The sequence below is a fragment of the Pyrgilauda ruficollis genome, unplaced genomic scaffold (assembly GCF_017590135.1).
Source record: "Pyrgilauda ruficollis isolate IOZ18807 unplaced genomic scaffold, ASM1759013v1 scaffold40, whole genome shotgun sequence".
Lineage (NCBI taxonomy): Eukaryota > Metazoa > Chordata > Aves > Passeriformes > Passeridae > Pyrgilauda > Pyrgilauda ruficollis.
Genome location: NW_024525490.1, coordinates 3674269 through 3698520, shown reverse-complemented (window position 1 = coordinate 3698520; position 24252 = coordinate 3674269). Strand labels below are relative to the sequence as shown.

General features: G+C 33.6%; 2 protein-coding genes across 3 annotated transcripts in view; one reads left to right on the top strand and one right to left on the bottom strand.

Moving 5' to 3' along the window:
• ANGPT2 (angiopoietin 2) overlaps positions 1-8946 on the top strand; it is a 42140-nt gene extending 33194 nt beyond the window's left edge. For both annotated transcript variants that reach the window (XM_041477481.1, XM_041477480.1), the window contains 4 exons: positions 2125-2226; positions 2754-2920; positions 6126-6256; positions 7637-8946. In XM_041477481.1, the coding sequence (XP_041333415.1) occupies positions 2125-2226; positions 2754-2920; positions 6126-6256; positions 7637-7797 (561 nt within the window). In that variant the 3' untranslated portion in view covers positions 7798-8946. The remainder of the gene's footprint in view (positions 1-2124; positions 2227-2753; positions 2921-6125; positions 6257-7636) is intronic.
• The window catches only part of MCPH1 (microcephalin 1), a 122908-nt gene that overhangs the window by 67151 nt on the left and 31505 nt on the right, over positions 1-24252 (bottom strand). Inside the window, exons 10-12 of the mRNA XM_041477479.1 lie at positions 21730-21767; positions 18531-18693; positions 12610-12687 (exon numbers count right to left, since the gene is read on the bottom strand). Coding sequence (XP_041333413.1) covers positions 12610-12687; positions 18531-18693; positions 21730-21767 — 279 coding nt within the window. The remainder of the gene's footprint in view (positions 1-12609; positions 12688-18530; positions 18694-21729; positions 21768-24252) is intronic.

The window sequence follows — 24252 nt, the reverse complement described above, 5'->3', positions numbered from 1 at the left end:
TGAGGTGTAAGGAATTGCATACATCAGTACAAATTGAGGTTTCAATTAAATTCCATTCACAATACATACTTTAAAAGGTAATCCCTTATCCAACGTTTTTCCTTATTTATTTTATCTTCCCTAAAAATCTCCAACTGAATGTCTTGTGATTTTCTGATGTTGAACAGAGTCTACTGCAAGCTTAAAGTACAGTATCTGCTTTGGATTTCCAATTGCAACAGCCTGTTGAAACACTAATATATTTGATATTTCAGCTGTAAGGATTTCTTTTCCTTTCAAAGGTCTGATGCCTTTCAACAGTATATATGACACTGCTTGAACTGTAAATACTCCGATTTATATAAATATATAGATGTGAGTTTATAACATACGTACAAGACATATACCCTAAAAGAGTGAATTATATTAAAAAGCTGGTAAGGAGCACACTTTACTTCCCAAAATGACACACATAACACTACCACAGCACAGAAGGAAACTGGCTGCACTGCAGTCATACTTTTTCAATACATTTCCAGGATGTCTAACAGTTCAAAGAGCTCAAATCTGCTAACTGCCAGTACTGATAAGACTGATAAGTCTCCTATAGAAGAGGATGAAAAAGACATTACAGCTTTAGCACCACCCAGTCATGATTTGGGGCAATTATAGGCATATTGTGACAAGCAGCAGTTAGGCAAGAAGTAAGACTACTTAGAGAACTGTTAAACAATGAAGGAAACAACCAAATTAATAATGAAATACTTGCCTAGTTTCTTTAAAAATTATTTATTTAATTACAGATGAAATATCCTATTGAAGTGTAAGAAGTCAGGTCTTGCCTGTACTACTATAAATGGGAAGACACAACTTCACTTATTGGATGAAAGATCTAGAATACAGATTAGAAGTTAATGTAGTTCAATACTCAAAATAGAACTGAAAAATTTTCAGAGATGTGAAGTGATTCTGAAGAAGGCTCTGAACTTCAGTATCTTGGCAGAAAGTGGTTAAAAAAAATTAAACTTCCAAATGAGAAAACATTAACTGAGAATTCTCCAAACAGGAATTCTTGTACAATAAATTAAATATATTTCTTAAAGATAGTATTAGTACTAACATGCAATTTAAAGAGATACTTCAGTATCTCTTTGATACTGAAGACTTTCTTTGTACTGTCTTACACCACCTGAGCTCCACTGACTTCCCACATCTAGTTATAAGTTTTGTTAGTGTTGGAAAAATCAAAATTATATGCAACAATTTGAAATCCTTTCTCAGGAAAAATTGTACCAGATATTCTCATATTCACAAAATGTTATTGTTAATTTATCCCCTACTTCACCCAAACAACATTCCAAAATTCCAATTAATTTTCAAAAGACTTTTTTTGCATCAGCATCTCCACAGTATATTGGCACTTTCAGTAATACCTTTCACCTCTGGTGCTGAAGTGATTTAATCTGGGAGACTGATTGAACAAGTCACCTACAAACTTGAATTTTACTGTGCCAAGGATGTACTTATTGAGTATTCGAAAACTGAGTTCAGTGAACTGCTTATTACATGTCAGTCTTCTCAAATTTTTAGCAATAAATTGGTAAATTCAAAGGTGATTTAATAATATTTGGGAACATCTTATACTTGTTACTTTTTTTGTTCAAGCACAGATGTTCATTGCAGTTTGTATAATAACATGGCTTTAAGATAAAACTTTCAGATAATACAATTCATTTTTAGAATTAAAAGATTTAGATTTAAATTTGGGGTCAGACCATTTGCAAAGGCACTGAACAATGACTGTGATAATAAAAATATATTTCAGTTTGCTCATTGCCTGAACTTAACAGTATCTATGCTCTGACAAGTCATGGGAAATTTGAATGGATCTCTCACAAAAAAGATGGAGAAGTGAAAGGTGTCATTTGTTAAGGTATTCTGTTAAGTGTGATATATACTAAGGAATCATTTATTTATGGACCACCACAATGGATATGTATGAAAGCTGTGAAAACTGGCTTTTTTAGGTTAACTCATATTTTGCACATGACTTGCCACTATATAGAATGATGCAAATTACATGATTTCTGGTTTTGTTTTGCTGTGACTGCATGCACTTAGGCTGTTACATGCTTACTTTGGTAGGCCTACTGTGACATGGAAACTGGTGGAGGAGGTTGGACAGTTATTCAGAAACGAGAAGATGGCAGTGTGGACTTCCACCGGACGTGGAAGGAGTACAAGATGGTAAACAATATTCTCTGAAGCCTTAATATCAGCTGTTATTATTATTTGAAACCTAATATGCTAAATTTATATTAATACCATCCTTAGAATGTAAGCAACTTTAAAAAGTTATCTTTGTCCTCAGATGCTCATTTTGAAAATGTCAGAATAGTGTAAGTTGTTTGCCTAAGCAGATTTGCAAGTGTGATGTTTGTTTTTAAAGAGAAACCTTAATTTTTTTTAATCAACTGTTCCATCGTATGTCTACATTTTCTGAGTTGTTTATATTTGTGTTTCTAGTGGCAACAGTAGGAACTGCTCCAAATCTAATAAATAATATTGATTCACTGTTTCAGATTCCTGAGCTTGTCCTTGCTGAAATCAACTTTTTGAAACATTACAGATCAATAACCCCTGTGAACACAGTAAAATTCTTAGTTGACAGGCTGAAAACTATTAAACTTAAAAACTGATAAATTGATCTGTTTAAACTCAAAGGAAAAAATCCACCCAAACAAAACTATTTATATATACAACTTGCATTACAGGGATTTGGTGATCCTGCTGGGGAGTACTGGCTGGGCAATGAGTTTGTTTCTCAACTGACTAATCAGAAGCGTTATGTTCTTAAAATACAACTGAAAGACTGGGAAGGAAATGAGGCATATTCATTATATGACCATTTCTCTCTAGCAAGTGAAGAACAAAAATACAGGTAAGCAGAAAAATCAGATCTAATTAAAAAAATGTTCTGATAGTAATCTTTCTAAACTGTGTAGATGCATGGCCTTATTTCATACAAATCATGACTCTTGTCCAGCTCACTCAGAAAGTAATGTTTTCTCCATTTTTCATCTCTTGCCTAAAAAAAGAATGTCTTTTTCCAGAGAAGAAAATGTGTATTTTACTAGTGCATCTTGTGTGAGTATAACACACAAAACACAAAGATGATGAGATAGTACGGAATAAGATAGGATACATGTGCCAATATAGTGGGTGACAGTACACAGTCTTTAGGAAAATAGGAACCTGTCTGCAGTTGCTATCAAATCCTGATTCCCTGCAATAAATACATTTTTGGAAGGTGGATGACTAAGATGAATTATTCTGCAAGGACTTTCCTTATGTCAGTGGCTTCTAGGAACTGTTCTGTTGTCATAAAGAGCACATTGAGGTGAGGTGGCTTTATCCTTCCATGAGCCACTGGCTAAGATTCTCAATAACTCTCCTACCTGTAAAAATTGAGCAAATGTGCATTTCACCAATCACCAACTTGTCAATTTAAAGACCAAATGTTATTTGACCTATTATTTACACTCTAATCCTGTAAAATGTAAAGGCTCACAATTTCTTCTAAATTCTTGGTTAAAAAAAAGAAATAATACAATTTTAAAATAAATATTTTATACAAATATTACTATAGTTTTATATACTTTAAATAGTATCATAGTATTACACATTTTGAAGCAGTACCAGCCACAGCTGAAATATATGGGCATTTCATAGTTCATTCACCAGGCTCTCTGCAATACACGTAAATACAATAAATTGTTTGATTTATTATAGAAGAGACTAAACACTTCACAGTATAACAGATGCTTTCCTACTACATGGTCCATGAAATGTTTCTTTGTAAGAATCTTGGAGATTCATGGAGCTTGGGTGACTGGACAGAAAAATGGTCTACATTTAGATGATTTTCTCCAAGATCCCTAGCAACTATTTGTTGTAAATAAAGTCACCCTGACACACCTGAGAGACCTGATGCTGTTATTTCAATTCAGGTCTTATATGCAAACAAAGCAATTCAAAACTAGCAGCATCTACCCCCCACAAAATGTTAGATCTTAATGCCTTGGTAGTATTTAGTTGTCTTAACTCCAAAGTAAATATTTTTTCATCTGGAAACAGTCAGAATCTACAGCAGAGATTTTTTTTTTAAAGTAATGCTTTAAAATACTTAGAAAGGAAACTTTTGCAAAATGGGTGATTACCCTTGTCCATTTACAGTATTAAAAGGTAATTACTGAAAATTAACATGGTAAAAGCAATTTTATTACAATATGCAACCAAATCAAGGAATTAATCATAAAATTGAGTGGTTTAAAGAATATATTTAACATTACGAAAAAAAGAAAAAAAAACAAAGAAAGTATTCAGTTTAGAACATCTTCCATGCCCCATCCCAGTGTTCATGGCCAGGATGAATAGGGCTTTGAGCAACCTGATCTAGTGGAAGGTGTCCCTGCCCATGCCAAAGGGGTTGGAGCTAGATAATCTTTAAGGTCCTTTCCAATTCAAACGATTCTTTGATTCTGTGATTCATTACATTGAAAAGATGAATACATTCTGAATGCTGAAAAGATTATGAGTTGGGCCATAAAACTGAAATTTCTTCATATTAAACTGAGATCAGAATGGACTTTGTTTAAATTAAACTTCCTGATCTCAAAGCTATGAAGCCAAACCAGGTTGCTCAAAGTCTTTCATCTGGGTCTTGATAACCTCCCAAGGTTACAACCTAGTTGTCTTTCCTCATGGTAGAAAGCTTTTCCGATATGCAGTCAGAACATCTCACTTTCAATTTCCATCCATTGCCTCTCATCCTCTGTTATGCTAAACTGTACCTTTAACAATTTATTGTTAACCACAAATAAATAATACTATGCCTATATTAGACTTCAGATGATATTTGAAGACCCAGCTTAGGCTCATACCTTATACTTGTAACCTTTAATATAATTTATGCTAGAAATTGGCTTACATAATTTTGAACTCATCTTAAGAAAAAAACAGTAATTTTTTAAAAGATATTTTAAAGAAAATCTGTAATGAACTGATCTTTTGAAACCTAAATGAATAAAATTAATTAATTATATTTTAAAATAGGGACTATAAAATGGGTTAAAATAATCTGTTTAACTACCAAAGACAATTTCTATCATAAGCAGAGAATTATATGCAAGATAAAGACTGATTGGGGGGGCAAGTTAATTCTCCTCAGACAATCAGATCTCCTCTTTAAACAAATAGAATACCTCTGAGAAGCATGAGCTATTTGATACAGAAATGCAATCACCAAAAACATACTGTGGGAGCAGAGGGTTCAAGTCCTTCCAATGCAAGGTAACACAGGAACGGCTGCGTAATTGCCCTGCCCAGTTCAGTGCCCTGTGTCTCTCCCCGCTGAGACTGCATTGGCACCCATACAAGAAGATGCCTACAGCAGCAACCTCACCAAACGCTTACCTTGCCAGGGAATTGAAGCAACCTGGAATACTTGTGATGAGCTAACACTAAAATTTATGAACGATGTGAAAAGGATAAGTAACTAGGACAAGGGAAAGGGAAATACTGAGAAACTTCTAAAATATCATTTACTAGCTCAGAATTAATACCCCCAATAAGGCTGTCACCTCATATATGTGTGGTTGTAATGCTAAATTGCTGTAATTGTTAGTATATGTAATTGTTAGTACATGTAATTGTTATAATTGTTGTTAATGTAATTGTTCGTACAACAACAGTACTAACAGTAAAATAGGAATCAAAAAAGGTTTGGTTTAAACTTCTGAATGTAATAAAAATAATTGCATGTACTGTTGCACTGAAGTACAACAATGCACTTTCAGTATTAACAAATACATGATCTGCACGAAAAATCCCAGAAGTTACTGCCAACTTGCTCTCTTTTTCTTCTAATATGACATGAACGAACACATGTTCATTAGAAATTGTGCTGACCATTTCTGTTCAAATGAAAACATTGTACTGAAAAACAGCTTACAGCAGTACATTGGCCAGAAGAGAATTAAACTATTTGAACAGGATATTTATTGCAAATTATTCCATCATTTTTTTGCAGACATCTTCCATCAACTTCCACGTAATAATTGTTTTTCCATTTTTCACTTCTACAGGATTTACCTTAAAGGACTTACTGGGACAGCGGGCAAAATAAGTAGTATAAGCCAACCAGGAAATGATTTTAGCACAAAGGATGCAGACAATGACAAATGTATTTGCAAATGTTCACAAATGCTAACAGGAGGTACGAATGTTTTTATGTTTCTCAGTCTTCCTATTTTTATTGGCACTGAAATTGTCTACGAGATAAATAATTTTGACTCAGTAAATTTTGATTATTAAAAAAGTTCAAAACTCACAGATAGAAATACTAGTATGGTGACTCTAGATTAAGTGTTTACCATTTGACAAGAGTTAGTTAAAATAAAACAGAAAGAGAAGTGAAAACTGGAGGGAAAACAATTCCCTGAAGTTGGGGTACAAGAAAGTCTCTAATTGTGGAACTAATCAGAGACATAGCAGATTCCTCTTCCAAGGAATGAGGTACATTCAAAGATTAAAATACAACTCTCTGCAAAAAAAAAAAAACAAACACTTTCAGAGATTCAGCTGTCAGTGAAATGGCTCCTGATTCTTTAGGCATAAGCCTTTTACCTAACTATCCAAGAAGAAAAACCCCCAAGAGCTGCTGTGTGCTGCAAGTGCCACAGAAGGGTATAAGAATTTAATTCCTTATTTCAATATAGTTATGAAGTGGTAAAGACACACCACAGATATATCTACATTTTTCTAATGATTGTTTACTAGTTATAACTGAGTTCTAGGTGGTATTTTTATCTTCAACTACACAAGTAATTCCATATAATTTGTTCATCTAGAATTCCACATTCTGAAATGTATACAAGTGCTTTGTAAATTTGGCTTCTCTTCCTGTTATCTCTTAAGTAATTGTTCATTTTCCTATAGAACAAGCTCCAAGAAAAAAAGACAGCTTCAGTTTATCCAAAAGGATAGCTGGAATACTGCCCCGCAAAACAGAACACACACACTATCGCCACCATAACAGAAATAAAAAAATATTATTTTATTAATAAAAATAATTTTTTCTTATGACCCACTAAGAAGTCAGGACTATATGGATACCTAGCACATTTGGGCTGTTTTTTTTCTCTTTTTCCTTCTTACAAAGTTTCAGGAGGTTTTGAACTGAACAGCCCAGAGAACTGAATAATTCCTCTAGAAAGAATTAAGAAAGGAGTTTAAATCTGTGAAAAACAGCAGTTTACCAAAGAGTAGATAAAACCAAAGGCAACTCAGTATCATTATAGTTCAAGTTGTGCTCTGCCCTCAGACTGCCAGAAATGTTTGATGTGGATAATAAATTGATTGAAAGCTTTCCCTTCTCAATTTTCAAATACAATGTACTGTGTAAGATTCAAGAATATGGAGTTGATACACAAATACATTTCTTTCCTGAGTTTGGGGCATGTATTTTACATCGACACTTCCAAATCATAAGAACAAAAAACTGGGTTTTGATTCCTTTCTCATTTCCAGACAACAAAATGATCTTAAATACTATTTTGAGAATTACTTCTGCTGATGTTTGTCTTCTGTCTTGCAGGATGGTGGTTTGACGCATGTGGTCCTTCTAACCTCAATGGAATGTATTATCCATTACGACAGAACAACAACAAGTTTAATGGGATCAAGTGGTACTACTGGAAGGGCTCGGGATACTCTCTCAAAGCTACAACTATGATGATTCGACCAGCAGATTTCTAAATGCTTTGCCATTATGTGAATTATGTATTGTATAGTCTTCAAAGACTTATTTTACCAAGCAACTTGTCTCATTTTTTCAAGCCCAGAAACATGCACTAGTGTTCTGAAGGGGTCAGTTCAGTACAGTTCCTGAATTGCAATCGCCTTGATCAGCTAAAGCTCATATTATTCAACCAGACGCAATGTCTAAAGCATCGACCTGATATAACAGTGATTTGGCCAAATGACTCAATAAAAAGAACATCCAAGAAACCGTCAGACAACTTAAGGACTCTGTTTTACTGATCATTTATGTTATGTATGTGTTAGTAAATAACTGGAACTGTGAAAAAAACCCTAAAATAGTTTTAGGAATATGCATTTCGCCTCACCACTGAAGTTTAAACATTAATATAAAACACTTAGCTAGTTCTAGCTTAGTTCTAGCTAGATCTAGAACTATTTATATTTCTGTGTCGTGTGTGCCCTATATGTACATAAAAAAAATACTTTCCTGTAATTAGCTCAATCCTTTAGTTAGGGAATACATTCTTTTCCCCCATAGTCTCCTAAGCAACTTTTCACACTTATTTAAGGATTTTTTCCAGTAGCCTGTACGACTATGTTTAACAGAGGACAAATATCCTTTAAATAGTTTGCATTTATTCTTGGGAAATACCATTTACAAAAGTCATAATTTTTTCAGTCTGTTTCAGTCACCGTCTTTAAATTATAGAAAATCCCTATGCATTACAATATAGCATGTATTCCTATACATTTTTATGAAGATTGCACTTTTTTTCTTCCCTTGTCATTTACCCATAAAATAACTGACCAGTATTTTGTAAACTGAGACGACGGCATTAACACCAGATGCCCGGTTGTCTGTGACAATCATGTATCACCTGGTGATGTAATATAACTATATGTTTTGTAAAAATAACCTAACTGAAAAACATATGCATGTTCTTTGATACAATTAAATTTATGTTTAAGACTTAAGATACAAATTATTACATTTTAAGAACAGGAAGAAAAATAATCCGAAAATTATCTAAGGTCACACTATGGTTTTATTTTCAGTAAGGTTAGAACTTCTCCCTAAAAATTCTCTGTAGGTAGGCCCTCAATGTACACCATAATGTGAATAAATTACTCTGCTGGGTGATCTTTCCTTTTTGTTTTTCCCCTTCATTTTATTACTGTGTACTTTAAAATTGCAAATCAGATTGAGAAGATATTTCTTCATGCATCACAATAATTTAGTGGAGGTTTTTCTCCAAATTGTGTTTAGTTTTTAATACCCATGCTTATTCTCTGCCTAATATTTTTGTAAAACTTTGATTTTAGAGATGACTGAATTAGTTACAATGCAAGAACTTAACCCAAAACAAAACAAAAACCCCAGACATATTTCCAGAAGTTAACTTAACAAAAGGTGTTGTAAGGGCAACAAGGCTTGAGAAGGGTCGAGAAAAAATATTGTACGAGGAGGGTTGAGGGATCTGGGGTTGTTTAGATGGAGAAGAGGAGGCTCAGCGGGGACCTCATCACTCCCTACAATCACCTGAAAGGAGGTTGTAGTGAGGTGGGGTCTGATCTGTCTTCTACACTGCTGGCAGTGATGGGCCCAGAAGAAACGGCCTTAACATGAGACAGGGCAGATTCAGATTAGATATTAGAAAAAATATTTCAGTGTTACAGTTGTCAGGCATTGGAACAAGTTGCCCAGAGAGGTTGTGGAGTCACTATTCCTACAGGTGTTCAAGAGGCATCTGGATCTGGTGGGTGATGCTGTTTACAGGTTACAGTGGAAGTGCTGGGTGGACAGTTGGACTGGATGATCCTGTAGGTCTCTCCCAACCTTGATGATTCTATATTTCTCTCTTGAAAATAGTAAATGGTTTTGAGAAAGATTGAATAAATATCTCCATTTTATACTGACAATCATTAAAGCTGCTGTCAGAGTACCCCACCACTCACACCACCATCATTCTTCTTCACTGAAAATGTGTGTCATCATTACTAAGAGTAGCAGAGACAAAAAATATTTCTAATATTACTTCATGATCTGATTTTATATAAACCTAAAGAATGTAAATTAATCACTGTCTGAACAGTTCCATAAAATAATCTCTATGTATTTGAAATTACTGTTTAGCATTTTATTATTTTTCATAGAAAACTTTTAAGAATATACATATCCCAAACTAAAGAAAAAATACTTCCCAAAATTGCTTTAATGAATTTTCAAGAAATGTCTTAGAGAGAAGTCTAGAAGAGTCATTACTAGTTGAGGGGCCACACATCCCAACAAGCACACAGCATACCAAGAAAAGCCTTAAGAGTTGTTGTTTTTCAGCCTAGAGCAGAGAAAGGGAAGGGGAGACCTTAATGGTGCCTGATTGAGGGCATAGGGAGGACAAAGCCAGACCCTTCTTGGAGGTGCTCTGCTGTGAGACAAGAGACAGGGACAACAGGCATTAAATACAATTTGGAATTGGGGAAAGTGAATTTTCCATTTCACGTATTCGTTTATTACCAGAAGGGTGGATTGGACAAGTATTGGATCACAGTGTTGAATCTTCAGAGGTCCCTGCTAATCTAAAATACTTTATGATTCTATGAAATTTAATAGAAATGCCGAGTCTACATTACTGCATTTCCTGTGTTGGTACATTTAATCAGACAACTAAAGAAAATACTCCCAATATAGTAAGCATATCCACACCAATAATAAAAGGAAAGAGAAAAAAAAGCCAACAAAACAAAAAACAAAAATCCTCCAAAATGTTCTTAAAAACCATGATGCCATCTGAATGCTCAACCTGGCAAAGAAAACCAGTGCTAACTTCTGGTTGACACTAACTTTCTTTATTTTAGTAAGAAAACTCTGTATGACTAAAATAATATTGCATGGCTAGTTTTGATTTGTTGAAAAAAAGTTTATAAAATTAGAGGCTTTCTGATGACTGTTCTGGGAAAGTGATCAAAAATATTGATGTAGACATTGAATGGATCAATTGTTTTAAGAGACTTCATTTTGGGGGAAAAGGGATCAATTTATTAACACAAATGTAACTTTTTAGGGGCAATATGTCTTTAAATGACATTTCACCTAAAGAAGATTGCATGGCTTGAGCACCAAACACCAAAGTGAAGCAACAGGAGGGCATGTAAGAAGGAAGGCAATAATAGGAAACAGAAGGCCGCAAAAACTTCTTTGGACTTAGTACAAGCAAGTAAAACATAACAGCAAGGTAACCCCTACTTTTAATTCCTTCCTGTAATCAAATAAACAGTATGTGAAACTAGAATGTACTTCCATTTTCTCTAAGTACTTTGTAGGAAGCACGAAAGAAACAAGAAAAACAAAAAGCAAATGAAAACACATTAATAAATTCATACTCAAATAATATTTGCATCATCCAAAAAAATAAGGTATCTGTTACAGTTAGAAATTAGAGTGACTAAATAAGGAATGGTAGTGGAAATATTGCCTTGGACTCCAACTTTGTTCCTCTGCAAGAACAGCATATTGCAAAAGAAGTGATTCAGGTTCTTAGCACAATCCTAACCTCCCTTAATTTTACATTCTCACCATCTCTCAAATTCTCCTTACTTCGGCTTCAGGAATAAAACCTCTAAATGGAATCTCAAAAAAAACCCCAAGAGGAATCACTTCTAATGAATGATATGTACATTGTTACTGATAGCATACTTTGTTATTAATCAAGGTAGTCTGAAAAGAAACAGAAAACTCAAAGCAACTTAATATGAAATTCAGTGTAGATTTTTTCATAGCAATACAGAAAAGGGGAAAAAACAGGACATGCTTCTTATTTCTTTTTCACAATAAGTTTTGCCATTCTTACTGTATTTGCTATATAAAACAATCTACTTTCTCATTTTATGAAAAGTATGAAATGATAATGGATAATTAATTTCTTTAAGGGTTATTTGAGAATAACTGCTACAGTTTCCCTCAACTTTGAGAACATACACTTCACATTCATGAAATAAATAATATATATAATAAATAACACATATTAATGTTGGATATGTAAATTTAAGTAAGTTATAGATTTAGAAAGAAAGCTAAATAGAAGTTCTTAACAGCTAATAAAATTACAGTAAAAATAAATTTCATACCCCATTAACTGTACTTTCTTCAAAGCTAGTATGAAACTTTGAGAAATAAATGTCAGACACTAATTTAGTGGAGGGAAAATTATTAGAATGATTGACTAGTAACCAGCTACACTTCTACTTGTTTTAAAACCAAAATAAAATTCCTGTTTAATCATTTACAACACTTGAAGTGCACTGAGGTCTACACAGGTACATCATGTCCCCACATACATGTTCCCAATTCAGTACTTGAGAATGATTATTAGAGACAGGAAAATGCTTCATTTTTTCCTACTCAGCAGTTATAGAAGACCACAGTAATTTTCCATTGCCCAAGTAATTTCTGGGCAAAAAAAACCGGAGTCCCTGACCTGTAAATCTTTCCATTTGGCAATAACGTGCTTTTCCAGTTTGTACACAGGTACAAATAGAAACAAAATTAAAGTACATTTATACTTCAGTAAGATGCTGGTTTATTTAGGTGTTAATTGTTCAATCAACATATTGAATTTTCCACATGTACCAAAGATTTGCACACACTTCAAAAAGTATTGTATGAAGAAGAAAATAACTCCTTATAGTACCTGCTTAAAAAAATATTTTTCTAGTAGGCTTCCTTATTCACAAAACCTATTTAGAGGGCAAATAATTTCCCAGATAAACAAAAGAAGGTTCACAAGCTTAAAGGACCATTAAACTTACAGGAGCTGCAGGGAAGCTGGATGAAAGCTCATATGGTTCCTCTGAGATCCAATGGCCTAATTCCAAAGACCACAGAACCTAAAATAAAATAAGTGGTAAGTAGAATCTTAAAATTTCTAAAATAAACTTTTTGAATGTGTAATTAGAAGTGACAGTGCTGCTACAATAGCTATTTCATTTACCCAAACCAAATCTTTGTTGAAAAATCAATAATTAAGAAAGATACAATTTTTACAACTAAAACAAACCATTGAAATATCACTCATACTTCTATGCACAGCTATATTACATTTTGAAACATTGTGAGAATATTCAAAAAGTCAACTATTTTCTAATCACAATACATAGAGCAAAATATTTGAAAAGGGAAATCGTGTTCTGTTCTGTTCTCTCAGTTCAGTGATCATTGAATTTCACAAGGTTTCTGTTGGCTCATTTCTCCAGCTTGTCAAAGTCCATCTGAACAGGAGCACCCATCTGGTATATCAAACACTCCTCACAGTTTTCTAACATCTGCAAACTTGCTGAGGGTGCATTCTTCCCCATCATCCAGATCATAAATGAAGATGTCAAACAATACTGGACCCCTACTACTACAAGGATTATACAGCTATTGCATAGAATCCACATCACATATATAAATCATTCTGCAAAGAAGAATAACTCAATTTCTTGCTCTGCAGTAACCTCTTTTGTCAGTGTCATACTCTAGAGCAGAAAAGAAGACTGCAGAACACTGACTCTCCAGCAAACACATAATCATTTGTGTGCAACTGAGCTCTGAAACACTGGACCAAATATAATCTTTAGAGACTAGTAATCCTAAAACTGTGAGCCGCTTGCAGACTTCTGTTCCCATCAGGACCAGCACCAAATGTCTAACAGAAAAAACCTACTTAAAATGGTTGTATTTCTAATTTCTGATATTTAATTTTTTTTTTTGGCAAAATTTTCCTCGAACTACTCCACCCAATATTTTTTACAGATTGATTTTCTAAACATTCTTCAGAACAATTTATCATAACTAGCAATTGGTAGACTATAATATTAAAAGCTCCATAGGAGAGTATTCAAATACTATCCCTCAATTGGTAAAAGCATTGTCTTAATGGGAAAATGGAAAAAGTGAAAGTTCCTATGCCCTTGAGTCATATTAAAGGACATTCTACTCCTAATTTGTAGGCAGACTAAATTCTGAAGACCATTCTGATGGAAGATGAGATTCTTTTTTTTCATTGGTTTACTAAGTGGTGAGCCATAAAGCTTCTCACAGAGGTAAAACACTGGTATCTTCTTTGCTAAGTTTGTCCACTGTCACTCAATTCAACAACTTTTCCCATTTACAGGTACTTGAGCTTCACAATGTTTCTTCTGTAGTTGCCATCTGGTACCCCTTAAGTTCAAAAAAAGCAATGTTACCAACCAGTGAGACATCCTGTTGCTCTTAGAGCAAGTGAAGCTACCTGAACAAGAAAGAGACATATACCTGCTAAATGGGACATATGGAATTTATCAGAAAGCAAATCCCTGTTTTAGGATAGTTCAACCTCTTTCATATCTTCCCTAAATAGCTCTCTAGCCATTTCAAATAGTTTAAGTCATTAGCACAGCCATGCACTATTAAACAGTTGTCATTATTCATCTTAGAGCAAGCTGAATTTCATCAGTGTCCAAAATTATTTCCATGCTTGATACACAATGACTGAAATACTCTGTCATACAAATGCATATATTATTAGTTTAAATTTAAATTATAAAACGTTCCCTTTTAAAATTTGTGAATGATTCTATGAAATATTCCCCGTAGATAAAAACTGGTATTAAATATATGGAGCATGGTAAAGTTATCCTTTACAATATTACAGCTCACTAATGGAAAATTCTAAGCTGAACAAATTTGATCATAAACTAGCAATGTAAACCTTATAAAATAGCCCAATTGCTTGTAAGAAAATAAGTTTCTGTAAAGGGTTCTTTTGCCCCAAATCTGTTGCTACAAGCATCAAATTCAGTTTTCATAACAAAATTATTTTCTAAATAAGTTCTACAGTTTTCAATCCAAAGTATCTTATGCCTGATGACTTCCAGGCAAGTCAAACAACCTCAAATGAGAACTTCTACAAAAGCTGTTGCCTTATTTGATGTGACAAGTGATGTTTTACTTGTGAGGAGAGGTGTCCAATTTTGCAGGCTATTGGAAATGAAGAGTAATTTTTTGTTCACAATAAAAAGCAGCATATCCTTAGACTTACTGCTAAATTTGATTACAAAACACCCAAAGAATACTATGTTTACTTTTAGAAAAAGCACAATCAAATATTTGAAAATGTAACAGCTGTGCAAAAAGAGAAAATAATTTCTATAGACAGTATATCACACCAAACATAAAAATAAGAGTTGAGCACATTAATAAATCAACGACCTTTAAAAAATATTCAAAACCCAATAATGCATTGCAATGTTCAGCTAAGAAAAGTATGGTAACTTCTTAAGAAAATACAGTTAAGACTGCAACATAGGATTGTAAGTTATAAATTTTAGGGTGGTACCTGTGTATATTTTTTATAATTACTTTTAACAAATTACAATAATAATATCAAAGCCTCTTGGCTTTATACATATAGCTGTATATATTTATTGAACATAAAAGAAACTTGTTACTGTAATTTCTCTTTTAATCACGATATAAATCAACTTTAACTGAACCAAGAAAATTGTAACTTTGAATAAAATTCATAGACATACTAGAGTAAAAAAAATTCTTCATAAATAAACTTGAGCAGGAACAGATGTACTGTGCTGTACTACATATACATCATGTCCTTATAGTACCAATATCATGTTTGTATCAAAAGTAGCTGGAAAACAACCTAAATAGATTAAAATATAAACCCAAAAGATTAGTTATGATTAAGTAATCCTATTTCATTTTCCAGGCCAATTCTACAGCAATGACCTTTATCAACCCTTGTAGTATTTACAGAACTTTGTTTAGAAATGAAATTTGTTTGTCTTAACAAAAGATGGATTAATGCTTGTCTATCATGGTTCTGGAATTGAGTACAAAGGCATCATATCTACTCTCTTAGATAAAAAGAAAATTGGATACTGAGTTCATGAACAGGTCCTGCAGTAAATAATTAGGTCACCACTCACTAAAACATTCAGTTTTCATGAAAACAAAGACAAGAGCTTTCCATTCCAAGTCACTGAAAATTTGTTTCTGGCTTTGGCAAATTGTCAACCAGTAATATTTTCACAGCAACACCAAAAAATGCTTCAGATTCATGTTATTCAAAAAGAAGTTATGATTTGCAATATTATTCTTAGCTGAATACTTCTGAATGTGTGTTTCTATTGAGAATAAAGAGCCTATCTGGAAGTTTTCAAATGTGCAGTTATGAAAGAGTTAGCTCAAAGGGTCTGAAAACACACAATTTGTTTAATTATTTAAGGTCTCTCACCTATCCAGCTAGCACAATGAATGATCATATGGTATTTATACTTGAATAATTCATCTTGAAAATGTAAATGGATGCTATGAAGGTTAAATGTCTGATGGTAAATTTGGTATTTCTCCAACATCCATCTTTAAAAACAACATTTTAAGTTTTTCTCAGAAGAAAAAAACTACTTCATCCCAAATTATGTCCACATTACAAGTCAAAAGGCAGAGGTAAATATATTCTTGAAACTCTGATAAACATCTCCAAAAGACAATCATCACTGCTCAAAAGTAATACCATGTTTATAAGGTACTGCTAATTTTTCCAGATTGACTGATTTTTTAAATGATCCAATTTGAACTATTTTATCAGTGAAAATACTAATGGTAGGATTGATTACATTTAAAGGCTTCAGTTACGTAGCACCAATAAAAGGAGAAGATTATTTTCTTAGATGAAATTTTCCTGACTAATTTTCTACTGAATTCCTCAATTCTGGCTAGGTAAGGCTTCAGTTTACTGTTCTCTAGTTAACCAAACTGGGTAAAAACACGGCAAAAGTATTCGGCCATCTTATGGCCAAATGGCCATTGGCACAATATGAAATAAGACAATGAAGCACTTATATCACATGATTCAATGATTTAGACAGGTGAAGAAATATTTTTTTAAAAAGGTTCAAAGCACTGTTTGATTTCAGTTAAATAAATAAATAAATAAATAGAGGGAATACACATTTATGGGCAAAGTTTTACCTAGTCTCTGTGAAAGAGATAAGCACGGTCCTAAAAATAGAAATCTTCCAGATAAGCAGATAATATAAGATCAAACTTGATCTGGAGATCTGAACTTTGTCTCTAGTTCTTTCTCATGCATCTCTCCCAGTAACTTCAGAACTTTGTCTAAATAGCAGCTTAATAAAATGAGTGAAAACAGCATCAGCATTTGATCCAATAACATCTACAGGGACAAACTAATTCTTGGAACAATTTCATTCAACTTGTTGGTATTATACGAGGGGCATAGATGATCCCATGAGTCTACAAGGTAGACCATAAGACAAGAGGACAACATTTCCAATCAAACATTTCCATACTGCTCTATGAAGCGCATAGGTAGATATTTTCACCATACATTTTTTCACAGAGGTATAGGGCATAAAATGGGCAATGAAATTCTAGGACAGCACTTGTTGGAATACTGATTATCCATACTGCTTTATGTACAAAGACAGGAAACTATTTTGTAGTACTTATCTCTAGCTATCTTAGTAGTTATTTGAAGCTTTTTCTCAAGGAAGAAGGCAGCTTTCATGTTTGAGCACCCTGTTATGAAAAAGTAACTTGTGACAATTATGTTGTGACTTGTTTAATGCTCCATACAAAGGTAAGCATGGGACAGATAATTTAGTGCATTTAACTAATAGATGCAAAGAATCATACAGTAGGCTGGAATGAGTCTGTGGAGATGTTCTTCTCCAAAACCCCTGCTCAAATATGCTCATCTTAATGCAGCCAAGGATGCTATTAGTTTTCTTTTGCCACAAAGGCACATTACTGGATCCTTAAGATGGCCAAAGATGCAAACCCTCTATTCCAAGGGAAATTAATCACCAAGAACTTCTGAAAAACCTGAAGTATACCACAACAACTTCAGATAACTGCATATGTATCATATAGGACAAGTTTCATACTGGTAACTGCCAGACATCTTGAAAACAAAAAGGCAGCAGTTTATTTTCCACTCAACAAGTAAATTTTAAAGTATTTATTAGAAAGAGGAAACCACAAAATTTAGTTATTCAACAACCCTTTTCTGTTGAAGATAGAGAGCTATTTCCATATAAATTTCACGATCTATGTTTTATAGCTCTGGAAGCATGAGGAAAGCTGAGAAACTGTCATCTTCAATGACACATTGGGTGGTTAATCTCTGTTATTACAGTGAGCAATTGAGATGGTTTAAGCCTGGGCTGACAGATAAGTTCCCCACCCAGCCACCACTATTGCTATTTTACATTTTTTCCCATTTGCAGTGAAATACCTAAGAATTTCTCTTCATTTTTTCCAATGCTGAACACAATACATGTTTCAGAACATAACAGAAATACATTATATCAGGACATAAAATGTTCAATCTGAATAATGTGAGTTGGCTAATGTTGAGCAGAAATTTATCTGTCCAAAAATAATGCATGGGACATGAGTTTCTCATCCATGAGATAAGTCCTCTTTCTAAACTAGATAATGAGGTACAACACAGGAATATTTTGGTTAAATTAAGCACTGAAAAACTGTAACTAACTAACAGATCTTCACACAGACAAATTTCATCCAATTGAACTAACTCTAAGTGAGCCTGAATAACTTAACATTGGCATCATTGCAGGCAGTATGGACACAAACATGGTTGATATTTCAGCTATACAAACTAAATTTAATTTATTGTGCAGTAAAGTTAGAAAGCATTTCTTACCCACTCATAAGAAACAATCCAACACCCACGAGCAATTCCCAGCATAACATTCAGGGTACGACGAGGACTCCCAGTAACCACATGACTTGTTGTTTCACACACTTCATTTGAGCACAAAAAGTCTCCAAGTTTCTTCACGACCTGAATTACTGTATTTTGCTTCCTAACAAGAAGAAAAGGTAAAAAAGCCCATGCACCACTGAATGGAGGAAGGCAGAATTATAGAAGCATATTCATACATCACAAATTAATTCAAATCCACCTCATTTCTTTCCCCACGAAACATTTTTTATCCTTTTCTCACTAAGCCTCTACCCATTTGCTAGCTCTAAAGTCATTAACCTCTCCAGAGTCCTAACAGACCCTTTTCCATTATCACACAATCACATCTACTTGCACATCAAAGCCCTTTAGCCCCCCACATCTATCTTGTCTGTTTAAATAAAAGCTTTTGAGTGCAGAATTATCTATTATGTTGTTTGTGTACAATGCCCAACACAACAGAGCCTAATTCTTTGTTTCTTTTATTGTACTATAAAAAATAGTACCAAGAAATGTAAACATTTAGACACAGCACATTTAACGGCATTTCATTAAGAAGCCCCAGATTTTCAGCATCTAAATAATGCTGTGTCTAAATTTAGAAAAGTCCTAAAGTTCTATCTGGCTTGCAACCTACAAATCTATGCCAATGTTTCAATTAAAAATTCACTTATCCTTAAATACAATTATAACGAAATACATAAAATTAGATCTAAATTCCAGAATCGCCATCTATAACTGGAATTCTAATTTAAGCTCTCTATATAGCTATGCAGGAGCACATAAATATATAATTATGAAAACAGGAAGACTTTGGTATCACAAGAGAAAAGCTGTTGCATGATTACAATTTACTGCTCTTATGAATGATTATTTCTACAATTATAAATGATCCTTAAATATCTGTAAAATAAAGCAAAATTCTGGTGGCCTCCTCTACTCCTCATACTAACTTGGAAATGTCCATGCAACACAAGAGAAAGCAATTAGTCACAATCTTGAACACAGCCACACTATCCCAGTGGTGATCCTTTAAGGCAAAACTTCTGAGTTGATCACAGACACAATGCAAGTGCACTCAGAGCATCTCCAGAAGCCTTTGGGGTTGCTTCATTCTCACTACATTTAACTCCACAGAAAGGAAGTCTGGTAGAACTCTCAAAATATCCCAGCTAAAACAAACGCCACTTAACAGAATCCCAACAAAACTGCAAAAAAATTCTTCACAAAAATTGGAGCAATAATTTTTCAAGAAGTTTAAAACAAACAAACAAAAAAGAATAGTGAAAACAGTGCAGCAAATGAATGTCACAATTAAATGAAAAGGTGATATTGTATGTTGAGATACTTCAAAAAATCCTATGACTAACCCTCTCTCTGGTATGAATTCTGGCCTTGGCTATATAGCTTTGATTGTTACTAGAATTCTTAGTATTCCCTTTTCATTTTGTGAGCTTTAGCTTGGTATAGCCTACAAGTCAATGTTTTTGCAACACTGCAACCCATAGGGGCTGGCCAGACTGCATGCTCCATACTTTACCTGAACCTTTTCTAAATTCTTGCTGTGTCTGCACAAAATTCCTCACAAGGAGAAGAAAAATTTCTGTTGTACAAGTCTTGAATTGAAGACGTCTTACAAACTGCAGAGAAAACTCACCAGTTTATACTCGAGACAGCTGCAAAAACTGGTGGATGAAAATTTACAGCAAAATTTCACTGAATTTTTAAATCAGAAAATTAGATAGCAGTATGGTTGGGAATTAGTGAGCAGCATTTATTATAACCTCAAAACCCAATGCCATGAAACCACTGAACTCATGCATCTTAAAATGTAAATTCTAAGGAACCACATTTTGAGGCTGTACCTACTGTAGTAGAATTGGCTTTTGACCACTGGGTTGTGTTTTGGAGGACTGTTTTCTGTTCTTTGGTTGTGTCAGAAGCAATCCTTTTCCCTTCACCCATTTACAAGCTGATGAATGCCTAAAATTGTAGTCAGCCAAAAGCAGTCTTGATGAAAAGGTTCTGAAGAAAAGCAACTTTTATCCCCAGACAATTTAATTTAAGGAAGTAGTAATTGGGTGGTGGGGAAAGTCAATTTATAAGAACATGAAAGAAATAATATATTAATGACCTGTTTAAAAAAAAAATAAATTTCCCCAGCTCAGCCGGGATTTGTTCTCCTCTTTTAGGCAGACCACAGCCTCTGTCTTCCCCTACTATCTGCACGGTAATGATGATTCACAGTGATTCTGCATTGCATGACTTGTGAGGTTCATTTTATAGTCCTGGTGTTACTAGCATCCAGACACATTAAATACAAGAAAAATATTAATTCTGTTTTATGTTTCTGGCATATATAAGTACACTTGTTAATAGCTATTGATAACCTCTTACAAAAAACTTCTGAAAGCGTAGCCACTAAATGCTGTTTCTGAGTATTTATTTCTATGTAACTGTCAACATTTAGTTACAGCAAACCTGAAACAGATTTTTGGGTAGTATAAATATCTTGAGTTTTGAAAAAGAATTCAAAAACTGTAAGCAAGTGCAGTATAAAATATGGAATCATGTTTTTGTTGGATGTTCCTTATGCTTTAAGACTTTTAAGAGAATGATAAGAACATGCCAGAAAATTATTAACTCTCCCCCAAAATATGCAGTGGCAGCTGCTTCTAATGTTTTGAAACTAAGTCACTAGAAAGCCTACAACTGATATTTATTCTGTAACTATTCATATGAAATAAAACATTTTAAACTGATGTTTCAGATTATGACTTTTTAAATAGAAATAATTAAAATGTACGCCAAAAAGGCCGTGGTGGGCTGAACCATTTACAACATACAACTATGATACACATTTCTTTCAGATAAATTCAAAACTTGCTTAAGATTTTAGTTTTATTGCTCTGAAGCCCTGTTCAACTCACCTATAGAACTACTTTAGTCTCCACCAGAGCAACAAAAACATATATATATATATAGAGTGCAAATAACAACAAAATATACATGTACAAACAACTTTCTAGAAAGAATACAGAACGAAATAAAGTGCAGAGCCCAAAGATAAATTTAATTTTCTATAAGCATAAAAAATATATCAATATTCAAATTTAAATGGTAGGCTGAATAAAGAGTCAAAATGGTTAATACTTACTCAGAAGACATACTTGTCATAACTAGCGTCCTTGTTGGCTAGAGACATGAAAGAAACAAGAAAACATAAAAAATATGAAAAAAATCCCTTTGAAAAAAACCCCTTAAATTAGAAAATGTTATGTTAAAAGGTGCAAACTACTTCATAACTATAATATCACCTGGGGAAAAGTTTGTACTTATTAGCACATATACTAGAAATATTAAACTCTGAGGATATGGAAAGAAGGAAAACCCTTCAATAATGTTTTATGTCAAAGCACAAGATATAGCAGAAGACAGGAATGTAAGCTTTTTTTAGTAAAAGCAAAATGCAAAGGATTTCCAGCCTGAGATGCCACAGAAATAAGGTCAGTATTGGTCTACTAAGTTTTCGACAGACGGAAACGGAAGCTTACCCACAACAAAGAAAACCTGCAATTTAAAATTCCAGTTTCTTCCAAAAGAAAGGTAGAAACTGGCTGGGACGCTTCAAAACAAGAAATATAATTTTAATGATTTTGTTTTTATTTTGATACTGTATTTTTGGGGGTTTTGGCACAACTTCAGTACTTTATGTCAAGGTTAAATAAACATTGTTTCAACTCTTCAGTGTTTTCTAGTGAATAAAAGTTGTCCAAGTAATATCACAAACAGAACATACTCAAAGAATACAGCAATCTTCAAATCAGCAATTCTGAGACACCTTAAACAGCAGTCCTCCCTTCTCCTGCAATACTTCCCGTAGCTTATGTGAGAAGCAGGAATGTTTGCCCCATACGGACTTAAAATAACCTTGGGAAGAATTATTGTTACAGAGGTGAGAAGAGGAGGAAGTTCACCACCACTGACCATGAAAGCCTCCAGTATGCACAAAAGCAGGACAGAACATCAATTTTAACAGTATCAGAGAAATACATAACTACATAGAAGATGGTCATTAAAAAACATATGTAAGAAGACGTTTTGATCATCTTAGTTAAGAATTACTCGTAGCTACATAAACATGCACAAATATATATATACACAAACACTTTGATTTTGTAGGAAAAGGAGACTGAATTTTATACAATGATTTAAAAAAACTTCTTCTAATTTTCAAAATCAGTATATGAATTTAAATTACTTCTCCATATAGCTACTGCTCCATATGAAATACTAACTCCCACTTCTGCCCCCCAATATATTACCACGACCACAAGTGGTAAGCTTCCCAAGTCTCCACTAAAATTCTGTTTCTTTTGAGTAATGCACTGAAGTAAGAGTACAAAAATATTTCTGATTGGGAGCACAGGCAATAAAAAAATATTTCAGGGCAGCTCATTTTACCCAGTAATGAATCAAAGAACAGAAGAGAGAAATCTAATGCAATTCCATCTGACCTCTGTTATCAGTACAGAACAGTTCTCTATTGAACAACTAAGTAATCTCTCACATTTAAGAAAAGAGATGGAAATACCTGTGTAGACTATTAGACTAATAGAATGTAGACTAATAATGTGCACCATGACTATTCATTATATGAACACTCTTTACATAAACAGAACACAATTTAGATACCATTGACAATGCAGATTAAAGATAACACAAGTAGTAGTTTCATTCATTTCAACATACACATGGCAATTTCATTGTGGTTGTGTACATTTAAAAAATGCAAAATCCAGATATTATTTGAGTCTTCAGAAGTAACATAATGCAGCATATTCAATAATTTTTAAGATTAATGATAAACATACACTCAGACCACACTATGTAAGCTCTACAATACTTAAAACTGACCATGTATGCAATGTGAAAATATAAACACAAATAACAACGAAACAAAACTTCAAAATAAAAAAGGATGAAACTTTTGCATTGAAATATTTGAAAGAAATTCTATGAAGTATTTTTGGAAATACAAGTTTCCAAATTCTAACTTGTTGCCAGCAATACTTACTGATGATGTCTCACTCTACTGCTAGCCTGATAGATAAAAAGAATATGCACTTATCTTGATGAAATTTGGTTCTATTCTTAGCCAAAAGAATTTCTACTGCATTACTTCCAAATCCAAACAAGCAATTTAATTGCTCTTGAAAGTTCCAACTCAATTCTACACTGGAATTTTATATGCAAATAATTTGAGCAAAAATAATGACAATGCAACAATATACATCAAATATATCTATCATAACATGAATATATTAGTATTAAGTTACATACACTCAAAATTTGACAATAAACACTCAAAAAAGACATCTAGTAACATATTGAGTAAGGGTTCTTGTAGCAAAAGGACTGCACATTACTGCATAGGTTCGGTCAGATGATTAAAATCAGATGTGAGGCCACATTACTATAAGTATATGCCTCATACTGTCTTAATATACATTGTAGGATCTCCATAAACTCATGAGCATTAAGGGACTCTGGGATGTAACAGCCCAGGAAGGTAAAAAACAGGGCTTAAAACCAAGGTTTTGGTTTGCTCCGTCCAGTCTTTCTGGGGTGGAAAAACTCACCTACATCAAATGTGTATGTTTCAGCATGGTCACGACAT